We start from the raw sequence: 12249 nt of genomic DNA on the forward strand, positions 1-12249 counted from the left end.
ATCCGAGCGCCCAGCATCGCCGGGGACACGGCCGGACCTGTTAGAACAGCGCGCACGTGAGCAGCCGGGCGCCCAGCCCTGCGGTCACGCCTGCCTTTCTTTCCTCTGCAGTGGAGCACGTTCCCAAGGGAAACAACTGCCTGGACGCCGCCAAGGCCTGTAACCTCGACGACACGTGCAAGAAGTACAGGTCCGCCTACATCACCCCGTGCACCACCAGCATGTCCAGCGAGGTGTGCAACCGGCGCAAGTGCCACAAGGCCCTGCGGCAGTTCTTCGACAAGGTTCCGGCCAAGCACAGCTACGGGATGCTCTTCTGCTCCTGCCGGGACATCGCGTGCACTGAGCGGAGGCGGCAGACCATTGTGCCCGTGTGCTCCTACGAGGAGAGGGAGAAGCCCAACTGCCTGAATTTGCAGGACTCCTGCAAGACGAATTACATCTGCAGGTAGGCGGGCGCCGGCAGCGGGGCGGTGGTGAGTGAGCTGGCCAGCAGAAGCTTTGCGGCTGCTTCAGGGGCCGAGCTCCCGGTTTCTGAGTTTCTACTGGGCGGGTGGGGGTGCGGAGGCCGAGGGGAGGGCAGGCGGTGGAGCCCACTGGCCAGAAACTGACCTCTGCCCTCGGACTCCAGGGTTCTTCCGAAGCTGGTCAGGCTCTTGTGCAGAGGAAGGTTCCCGTCTTTAACGCAGGGGATGCTGTGAGAGGTGCTTAGTAAGCACAGAGGGTCACCTGAGGCCAGGTGAGCGTGAAGGCTCGTGCCCACTCAGCAAGCTCTGAGCTGCTGCCAGGGATCTCAGGGGGTTAACTCGGGGGGAGGGGGGCTGCAGATAGAGAGACTCTTGACTGTCAAAGTCTGAAGTCTGGGAGAGACCAGCGAGAGAGACTGAGCTGTGTCCAGCCCTGAAGAGAACTTCCAGAATGGCCGGGATCTGTTCCGGGCTATTCAGTCATGCAAGTGGCTAAGGCAAGTGGGCACCTCCCGCTCAGCCATGCTTCTGGATCTCAGCCTCCAGCAGAAACCCAGCTAAGCTTGGCCCAGTTGTTGAAAACAGGGGCTTCCTTTGCCTTTTAGGCCATTTTTAAAAAATTGATTTTAATATTTGAAGGAATCCAGGAACACATTCTCTGTGGGTTTTTTTTTTTTTTTAAGGAATATAGAATTAGGTAACTGCCCCCTTCACTCTGCACCCACTTGCCCCCAGCTGTCACTGTCAGTAATTTGATGTATGTCCTTCTAAAACTTGGGGTTGAATTCAGCTGCTGATGGAAGCAAGCAGATTCTGACAAGCAGAGTCTTTACCGCCTGAGGCAATGAGCGTGCTGCTTTCAGATACGCAGGCTGGATCCTGGGCTGGAGGTTTAGATGGGGCCTCATTTTGACAACACCTGTATTTTGTCCCTGGGGTAGAGCCAGGAGGCTTCGGACACCATCTCTGACAAAATCCTATGCGCTCAGTGAATGTTCACAGGTGGACAAGTAGATGAGGGTGTGACTAAGTGCTTGTTTGCTTATAAACTCCCCATTTCTAAAAAACAGAGAGCAAGGGGGGGATGTCAAATTTTGAAGGTTCTGGTGAGCTGCATTTCTGGTCAGTTTAAGTTTTACTCTTGATAGAATGGCATCACATTCTTTCCTGAAACTAGTTCTAGTAGGGACCAAAGAAAACTAAAAGTCCTCATTATCTGTAGAACCTTCTCATGCTGAAGATTTTTCTGGAGGTAATGCCCCTCTCTTTTTTTTTTTTAAGTTCTCAGCAGGTAACTTGCTACGTGAGAAAGAATATAGATGAGCAGTCGTGTCCTTGGAGGAGTCAGGTGTCCTGCAATGCAGTTTCTCCAAGGACTCTCTCACTCCTAGACCTCTGTTCCATTGAGACCTTCTTAGCTACGGGCTAGAAGCAGGGGCCGCTTGCTAGAAGGATGAGGCAGGTCCTCCACCCAGCAATAATCTGGGGAAGTCAATCAGCCAGAGACTAAAAGAACCCCCTGCTGGAGATGAATGTGGCTGAGGAGCAGGACACAGGGAAGAAGCATAGGAGCAGGTTGGGAGGGAGCAGAGATTCTGAACAGCTCTCCTGTGAAGACCCCTGGATTTGAAACTCAAGTTCCTGGTGCCCCTTTAGTCTTTGAGCAGAAGAGATCCCTCTTCTAGGAGCAGGACTGCGTTTCTAGGATCTTTCTTGGCTTAAAGCCAGACAGATACAGCTCCTCCCTATCTTAAAGGTAGATGTTGTCCTCTTTACTGATGGGTCCAAGCCAGGCGGCCTCAAGACAGGAAGCTGTATGGGGAATGGAGTGGTGGGTGAGCCCAATGAGCAGTGGCCGGGAGGTGGGAGAGGTGATGGAGCCTCTCCCTTCTCTTCTCATGAGGTTGCTCTTGCACACGAGCTCCAGAGGAGGTCTGAGATGGCTCTGGTATAGGCTGAAAGCTTCCGTGAGCAGTTCATCAGCATTACCTCAAAATAGAGAATCCTTCGGGCATCTGGGTGGCTCAATCGGTTAAACGTTTCCACTCTTTGATTTCAGTCCAGGTCATGATCTCAGGGTTGTTGGATCGAGCCCCGTGTCAGGATCTGCGCTTAGCCCGGAGTCTGCTGGAGATGCTCTCTCTCCCTCTGCCCCTCCCCCTGCTCTCAAATAAATAAATAAATAAAATCTTTAGAGAATCCTTGGAGGGTTAGTGTGAATTAGGTAAGTCAGATTGCTTTTTTGCTGAGCTGCAGTGAGAAATACCTTGGAGTTTGGGAAGTTGTGGGGGAGATGGCAGAAGTTTGGGTGTTGTGGGGGAGATGGCAGAAGGAACGTACAGATAACAGGGTGATCTGGGTGCTGCTTGGGGCTCAGACTGACCTGCTAGGAAGGCTCCAGGAATTATTTGTGTTGAGACAGCCTCAGTGGCAGAGAGTGGCCTCAGCTGATGGGGCAGAAATGTCCTGGGGGAGCAGCAGGACAGTCCTGCCCGATGAGGACTATGCCTGGTCACGCCAAGGTGGGGATGTCGTGACCACAGCTACCACGCAGCGGAGTGCAGGTGCACGTGACTAGAAAGCTGTTTGGAAATCCAGATTCTGCACCACCCAGGGGCGTTACCAAGTGAAATTTGTGTCAGCGGGATTGACATGTTTTATACCCTGTGTTGAGACTTCCCTGGGAAGGTGAATCAGCACCTTCCCCGGTTGTACCCATCGGTAAGTGATTTAGCCCATAATTTCTTTCCAGGCGCAGGACTTATTACTCATGATTACCTGCTCCCTGTCAGATGTGGTAAATGTAATTTAAGCTGCTGGGTAGGCTAGGGGTGTTTTCTTTCATCAGGTTTTATTAATCTTGCCTTTAATCCTATCCCTTTTATTCCATGCCTCCTCCATCCATCCCGGGGAGGTCCTTGTAGTGCCTACCGTCCTCAGCAGCAGCTGGTACTCCCTGGAGCTGGGGCTTCTGCGGGGTTTCACATGACAGGTGCCCCGACGCTTACCCACCCAGAGACAGGGAGGCATCCAGGAGAGGATGACTTAAGGACTAATTTGAGTATTCCAAAAGGGAAGGGACAGCAAGAGGTAACATTGCTTCCTAAAGACAGTTTTCTTTGAAAGTTCACACTCTCAAATGCTCCATTTCCATCTCGGCATCAGCAACTATCAAAGAGCTGCCTCAGCTCATTAAAACTCCCCTGCACTTGTTCGTTTCCCACTCGGCGCACACGGGTTCCTCCATCAGGGTCCAGCAGTGCCTCTGTGCGAAACCTGTCCCTCTCCTGTCTTGTGCCTTCACACAGAAGAGATGCAACGTTAGCCTTCCCTTTTGACTTTGTTTTCTTTTCTCCTTTCCCTTTTAGAGAAGCTGACGGGTTCCTTTCCTCTTGGGGTGGTTGGGGCCTCCAAGCTTGTCTACAGAACAGCAAACACAGAGGTATTTTGAGGAGGATGTGAAGAAATTTAAAAGGCACACATTCTTCCCCTGAAGCACAGCGTCTCCCTTGCCGATTGTCCCTCTGGTTGCTTTCCTTAGTGCCTGGAAGGATGTCAAGGCTGGGTTTGACCATAAAGGAGGCATAGTCCTTTATTCCTGCTGCAAGTTGTTATAAATGCATAATTTAAACCTCTGCCTTACCTCCTTTCCCCCAAACTCTGATAATCCAAAATAAACTCAGCACTTGCACACTGGCTCAGGGTGCTCAAATATGTTCATATCTCCTTTATTTTTCTGATTAAAAAAGACACCTCAGCTCTACTTTATTACCAGGAGGTCTAGCATCTTCCACTGGAATATGCCGCCTTCTGTTCTCATCGAAGAGTGACAGAGTTCTACTCCAGAACCCTTTCTGCTTCCCATGCCAGGCAAAGAGAGAGCATGAAGCTAGGACCAGCTCACCTGCCTGTGGCTTTAGGTGCTGCCTCATGGTGTCGCTGTTGAGAACAACCCAGAGGATGCTTGGTTTGGTGGCGGTGCCCTTCTTGGCCATTCTGCACAAGCAGCAGAGGTGCTGCATCCTTGGGCACCAGGTAACTTCATTCATACTCAGTCCATAGCCTCTGTTTCCCAAAGCATGGCATGTTGCCCTGGGGGTGGGGCCCTAAGACGGTCCGGCCAGAGCCAGCCCACCAACTAAGACATCCCCTTAACTGGCAGTACATTCCCAAGTGGATGTTACAATGTTGCATTTCCTTCCTTCCTTTCTTTCTTCCTCCCTCCCTTCCTTCCTTCCCTCCCTCCCTCCCTCCCTTCCTTCTTCCTTTTAAAAAAGTTTATTACGGTAAGAGCATTTGTCATGCCATCTACCCTCTGAACAGATCTTTGACTGCACAATGCAGTGTTGTCATCTGCAGGCACCATGTTGTACAGCTCTCTAGAACTCATTCATCTTGTATAACTGAAATTTGTATACACTGATTAGCAGCTCCCTGCTTCCCCTCCCCCATCCCTCAGCAACCGTAATATATTCTTTGCTTCCATGGGTTGGATGATTTTAGATACCTCGTGTAAGTGAGATCATACAGTGTTTGTCCTTCTGTGACTGGCTTACTTCACTTAGCATAAATTCCTCCAGATTCATCTCTGTTGTCCCCTATTGTGGAAGTTCCTTCTTTTTAAGGTGAAACAGTGCTTGGTCAGGGATATCTCATTCCTTCTGGAAAGATTCTGATAATGCTGAACCTCAAAAGAGAAGGTATCAGGGTCTCTGTGCCCTCTATATCCCATCCACTCGCTCGTCCTGGTGTCTTGGCTCTCTGTCCCCCATAGTTTCCAGGAATGATGGTTTTGATCAGGTCACCGAGTATATGATTCTACCTTTTCCCAGGGACTGAGGATGCTACAATTGTGTCCTGGAGACCTGGTTTTTGTTGTGTTTAGTTTTGTTTGTTAGCAGAACCAGGAAGGTCTCTCTGCTACAGTTCCAGAAGAATAGCATATGCAAAATCCTGCCCTAGCCAGCACCACTCTCCACCCTGGGGCTGAAGCTGTTATACTTAGAGGAAATGTGTTGTTGTTAATTTATTAACTGGACAGTTGAGAAACACATCACAAAACCATCCAGCAGATTTCTGCTCCAGTAACTTAACTTGGTCCGACGGGTGTTAGTGCACCTTTAAGAGGCAAGGAGCATTTCATTTGCTTGGAATCAGATCCCCTCTGCACAGTAAACTATAGATCTTAGAGATCAAGGACATCCTCCACAGCTTGGGCTGCATTCCTGAGTTGAAAACTGGGTTCTATATTACTATATCTGGGCTTGTCTCGACATGCGGCAAACACAGGAGAAAATGGCTCAGAGGATAATTAATGCCTAAAACTAGATGGGTAGATTAATTTGGCACTTAATTTTATTTTACGCTGATTCATTCACAAATGGAAATCAGCAATTAGACAATGCAAACTTTTGAACCATGGAAAGAAAGGTTCGGGAATGTGAGAAAATACAAGTAAAACATTTTCCAGTTCATTTGAGCAGTTTTTATTTCAAATGATTACATGGGTGTCTTTAGCAATGCATCCACAGTGCCGAACAGCTAGGTTTTTGATGTGTCACCCAGACTGTGTGTTGGAAACCACTCCCCCCCCATTCCTGAGGGGGGAGCTCCTGTGTGTGTGCAATGGATTCATCAGGATCCTGAGAGAAGAGCAAGGCTGTCCTCCGACCTCTGCCGCTGCCTTCTTTGAGTTCAGCGGGTGGGAGGAGCATGCTTCTTGTCGGGTCCTCCAGCCCCCCAACCTCCCCCCGCCCAGCCTGTGCACCGAGGAGGCAGGCGGCCAGTCCACACCAGCAAAGCAGTGTCAGAGTTTGCCATCGTTCTGCCTCACAGGGGTAACCTGAGCCGTGAATCAGGCGGGAGCCCCTACAACTTGCTCTGTCTTGTCACCTCGTATCTCTTTCCTTATCTCTCCTTTGGCAGAGGTGGGTGTGGAGCCATTTGTCTGCAGCTGCTGGAGCCTGTCGCTAAAAAACTGCCCATCTAGATTTACACCACATCCTGTCTCTCTCCTGCCCTCCCCTTCCCTGCGCCTGCCCAGAGCTGAGAGTCTCTGCCTCACCTTCTTAGCCCCTTCCTTCACCTGCCCACGTCCTCAGCAGCGTCACTTTTGCCACTCTTGGCCCCGAGACAGAAAGAATCAGAGACTCCTTTCTTTATATTTGCACATTCTCAGTTACTCGATCCGCAGGGACAGATGGAGTCTTGGCACCAGAACCGTGGTTTACTGTCTTAGAGGATGAAGGTGGGTGGAAGAGGGATGGAATTGAGTCTGCCCAGGAAGCCCAAAGAGAGAGCCCCATGTTTCTTTGGGGGGCGAGGTGTCATAGTGGAAGCTCTCAGGAGCCAAGGGCCTTGGTGAGTGAGAAGCAGGGAGAGTCCAGCAGAAGGAAGGCTCTCGGTTTGGGGAGGTTGCAGTGGTAGGGGTGGGAGGTAGCAGCCTAAAGACTGTCCTGGAGGGAGAAAGATCCGTGTGATATGAAGATTGGGACCCTCCAGTGCCATGTTGAAGTATTGACTTTGTCCATTGAAGTTTTATGAAGGAGCATAACCAGCTGGGCCTCAGAGGGCTCCTGGGTGGCAGAGTGGAGGGGGATCAGCTTGGGAAGAGTCCAGGAGGCAGGTAGGAGGTTCTTACGGTGGACCAGGATGAGAGGTGACCAGGAGAAGAGGGTGATAGTTGGGAAGCTCGAGGCACCATGGAAGGGAGAACTTGAGGGTTTACTGAGAGTGCTTGGCATAGACAGAGGCTAATGGGGGTCTCTCCAGCCTGGTGACCAGGCAGATGATGGTGTCAGTAGCCAGGATGGGGAACAGGAGAAGGAGGGACGGACTTGTCTCTTGGGTTGGAGGCAGGGGAAGAGGACCATGAATTGTTTGGACCATGCTGTGTTGGAGGGGTGTGTTCTTCGGGACTCTTTTGGTCCATGAGAGAAACTTAGCTTAAGCAGCTAGGGCAGAAGAGGCGAGTTGTGTTGACCCAGGACTGGGGAGGCAGGGTAATTGGATATGGCCAGGATGGCGGGCACAGTGTCATTGGAGCTACACTGTCACCTCGCTGTTCCCTCTGCTCGCTTCCTTCTCATCCTGTTCCTCAGTGAGTGCTACCTCCGTAACCTCAACGGACATGTCCTGTCACCTCATAATCAAAGACAGACTCTTCCCCACTGTAACCTGTGAGAAAAATCCTGGGCAAGGACGTTGATTGGCCTTGGTTGTGGCATGTGCCCATCCCTGGACAAGCCACCGAGGCGAGAGGGAATGTATACTTTGGCTTAGTCGAAGCCAGGGTCGGCAGAGTCTACTACCAGAGTCAGGGAAGGAGTGCTGGGCTCAGAAAAACAAGACAGAGTCTGCAGTGCACGGGGACATCCATGTTCCACATGGAGTTGGAAGGCTTGTGCAGAGAGGCGCTCAGAAGTAAAGGCACAGTCCTTTCAGTGGCCCCAAATCCCCACATGAACTGTCCCTCTGCCCTTACCTGTCTGGCCTCTTCTCCAGCCATCCTGCCTTGACTACCTCTGCTTCAGCCACGCTGGTCTCCTTGCTGTTCCTTGAATATATCAGGCATGTCCCCCCACCCAGGGCTTTCTTTGCTCTAGCTGTTCCCTCCCCTAGAACCACTCTTTTCCCAGATGCTTCCAAACTCCCGCACCTCCAAGTCTTCTTCAGTCTCATTTTAATGAGGCTCACACTGGCCCCTTATTTAATGCTGAATGTCCCTGCACATTCCCAATCCCCTTATCTTGCTCTCATTCTTCTTCAAAGTACTGATCACCTTCTAACACTCTATGTGATTTACTTACTTGTTTTGATTATTGTATGCCTCTTCTCTTCACTGGAATATAAGTTCCATAGTTAGGATATATCTTTGATACATCCTGAGTGCCTAAAATTGTGCCCAGGACAATATCCCATGCTTACTAAATATTTGCTGGATAAGTAAATGAATGAATACATTTAAAACATGAATGGATCTCAGAGAACGGGCTGGGGGTAGATTTTAGAATCATCAACATAGAGGTTGTTGAAGATATATCATAGGATTTATTCCTCAGGGAAGGGGAGTAAGAAGAGAAATAGGCCAAAGACTGAACCTTAAGAACACCAGGTTTATGGTACACATGTCTAAAGAGGCCTTATAGAGGTAGGAAGTTAGAGAGTTGGAAAATCAAAGACCTCCACAAAGCTGAGGGAGAATAGAATTTTAGGAAGAAAAGTGTGGTGATCATGGGTGTCAGTTACTCAGAGGGAAAGGGAGTAGAACTCAGAGTGACACTGGTTTTAGCACATAGGAAATCTATCCATCCACACAACCACCCACCTATCCATCCATCCATATATGCATCTACTCACCTATCTGTCCATCTACCCACCTATCTGTCCATCCGTCCATTTATCCACCCATCCACCCACCCTTCCATCCACCCATCATCCATCCAACCCACCTGTCCATCCATCCACCCCACCTGTCCATCCATCCATCCATCCACCCACCTACCCATCCATCCATTCGTACATCTACCCATCTACCCATAGATGTCTCTCCATCCATCCACTCACCTGCCTGACCATCCATCCATCCATCCATCCACACACCCATCCATGCATCCTCCCACATGTCTGTCCATCCATCCATCTGTCCATCAATCCATCCATCCATCTGTCCATCCATCCATCTATGCATCCACCCACTCATCTGTCCATCCAGCCAGCCAGCCAGCCAGCTGGCCTTCAATTATTGTACCAGGAGTAAAGATCCAGCTTCTCATCTACCATGCAGAGAGGAAGGCAGGCACACACACACACACACACACAGTCATTACAGCCTGGTGTGGTAGTCTGTGGTCAGGAGGGTACAAAGTGCTAGAGGAGAACAGAGGTGAGAACAGCCAACCCAGCATGGTGGGTCAGCATGGCTTCCCGGAGAAGCTGCCATCTGAGCTGGGCTGGAAGGATGAGCAGCCTGGGAGAGAGGAGCTCAGTTGTCATGGGACAAAGACCCAGGCTGTGAGGAAGGCATGGATGTAAACAACAACCTCTTTACCAGGCTTCGATGATGAGCAGCACTGGGCACACTGCACAAGTGTGGTCTCTAATCAGCTCAGCTGCCCTGCACGGGGACAGCCAGTGGAGCGATGAGCCCAGGGATTGCCCAGCTCCCACAGGGAGGAGGTGGGGGTCAACCAGGTCTTGCTAACTCTGAAACCTGGTTTCTGTCATTTTTTTCCAAATGATTGTCTTTCATGACAAGAATACAATGTTCTCACACTGTCCAGACTTACTGTCTTTAGTTCCAGACAGGCAGAATGATCATCCCGGCCGGCCTTTGAATCCAGACGCACTCTATGGCTCAGTAACTAAGACAGCACCAGTTTTAAAGAGTTTTCGCAGACAGTTAGGACATAATGTCCATCAGAGCCTCTTGGCATCATTTTTAAAAAAAATCTACTCAGGTAATACATACTCATTAAGTTCTTACTTTATCTAATTTCCTTTTGAACACTCATTGCTTATTACAAAGTGGTTTCTTTGTGACAGCTCACTGATTACAAGAATCATTTCTACAAATAAGAAAAAATCCTCTTGCACTGCACTGGTTTATTCTGATTACTATTGTTATTATTATTATTAACTCAGTCATTCAGTCGGGGTACATTTATTGAGCACAGTCTATTTGACCTCAAGGGTTCTAGACGTGTAAGTCATGTGCCCATCACCCAGCAGCTCCCCCTTACCCAGTTGGACTCCATAACTCCCTGCCAACTGTCTTGGGAGTTCAGGGTCCTTGACCCTCTATCCACCCCACGGCAGCAGAAATCAGGGACCTGGCTGTGTATCTCATGGGAGATGAATTCTTTGCTGTCACGGAGTGACAACAAGCTCTAAATAATCCACGGTTATGTCACCAGGTTGGAGTCATCCAGGTGTTTGCCTTCCTACCTTCTCCTTGCCCTGTGGCCATGTCATTAATCAGAGGAAAACCTCCATTTTGTGAATTGCATCTTGACCGCAGCACGGGTAAAAGGGGGGGGGGGCGGGTAGATGAGAGATGTGGACTGATTCCTGGAAGTGCTGAAGTGGAGGGCCCAAGATGGCGGACCACCTTGTCTAAGACTGCTGGCAACTGAGAGAACCCCAACTGATCCCCTCTGCTCCTCTGTGCACGTTGCTCCTCTTCACAGGGGACCCTTCTGCTCTGCCCAGCAGCCATGTCACATACTAAGACCCATGAAGTTCACCAGCAAGTAAACTGGCTTCCTCCTCAAGCCAATCTAATCCCAACCACATAGAGTCTTTGATGTCTTTTTGTTTTTAATTCCAAAGGAAAGGGTTGATTCCATTTCATACAGCTTCTTTTGCAAATGAGTTTTATCCACTGGGCAAAGAATGGGAAAAGGGGGGACCTCAGTATTCCTGGGGGTGCTGCCCTCTCATCCAGACCAGTAGCTTTTGGGGGTCAGTGGCATCCCATGCTGACCAGCATGCTGAGCGCATAAGCTGAGACTGTTCCCTCTCTGTCCTTGCCCTCCACAGGAGACCAAGATTTCTCTTGGTCATGCACAGTCTGCATCTGACAGAAGTACCCATAGCCCATGACCGAGAGCGGTCTCATTTTTGTGGGAGGAAATCTGCCCCCTCAGTTGTCGCGTAGCTATTGGGTAGGGGTCGGGCCAGGGTCTCGCAGCCAGGCTTGGAGTCCTGCTCCACCCAGGAGACCCCAGGCCCCCACTCAGGCATTTCCCTAAGTTAGGTATCCCGCAGTCACCTTGGCATTTACATTTCTATGGAGTATTTCCAATTCAGTGAATGGGAAATTGCTCTGTAATTTCCAAAAGCAATTAATTATGCAGAAAATCTTGCATCCAAGGAAAACAAGAATTTAAAAGAACCATCAATGTGAAAAGTAGCACACCAGGCTGGAGTTGGGACTTTTTTTCTCCTTCCCCTGTGGTTGTCAGTGTCGTGGCTGAGTGAGGTGGACCTGGGCGGGCATCCTGGTTCTGCTGGTTGGAGGAAGCGGACAGCTGGAGGCCTCAGTCTGGCATTTGTAAAGGAAGGTGGGGATTCCATCCTCCCCGGGCAGCTCTAGGGACGAAAGGAGATATCTATGCAAATGCATAGCACAGTGCCTGCCACCTAACACCGCAAACAATAAATATGTCCCTCACTCTTTCCGTAAGCTGTTATCATAGAGGACAAAGAAGCTTAAATCCCAAATGTAACATGCCCCTCCCCCCAATAGCAGGCAGAGACCTTTAAAGTAGGCTTGGTGGGTGGAGGGGATAGATTCTTACTGCTTTACACTTCTGTGCACCCACAGTGTTAAGCAGCGCGTGGAAATGTCAACGCCGTTATGGGAGATGATGTTGCTAAGCTTTACACGTCACCATCTTTCCAGTGTTGCACCACTAGGGAAAAGTAGGGGGTAGAGGCGGGGGCGGACAAAGTCCAGAGGTGTTTGGAGCATGTGTCATCTCAAGAACATTCCTGTCCCGAAGAGACAACTACTGACATACAAAGATAACCCAGTGAGACACGAACGGAGGTGGCCACGAGACCGTTGGGCCCGAAGTGTTAGATTCACTATTGTTGAGACTGAATGGGCAGTGGGGTGACCCCTGGCAGCCTCTTGGGCCAAGGTTCTGTCTCCCGAAGAGACAACTATTGACATACAAAGATAACCCAGTGAGACACGAACGGAGGTGGCCACGAGACCGTTGGGCCCGAAGTGCTAGATTCACTATTGTTGAGACTGAATGGGCAGTGGGGTGACCCC

At 50.1% G+C, this 12249-nt stretch overlaps 1 protein-coding gene across 1 annotated transcript in view; it reads left to right on the forward strand.

The window, feature by feature from the left end:
* GFRA1 (GDNF family receptor alpha 1) overlaps positions 1–12249 on the forward strand; it is a 222591-nt gene that overhangs the window by 154986 nt on the left and 55356 nt on the right. Inside the window, exon 5 of the mRNA XM_036096278.2 lies at positions 112–448. Coding sequence (XP_035952171.1) covers positions 112–448 — 337 coding nt within the window. The remainder of the gene's footprint in view (positions 1–111; positions 449–12249) is intronic.

The sequence above is a fragment of the Halichoerus grypus genome, chromosome 7, assembly GCF_964656455.1.
Source record: "Halichoerus grypus chromosome 7, mHalGry1.hap1.1, whole genome shotgun sequence".
Lineage (NCBI taxonomy): Eukaryota > Metazoa > Chordata > Mammalia > Carnivora > Phocidae > Halichoerus > Halichoerus grypus.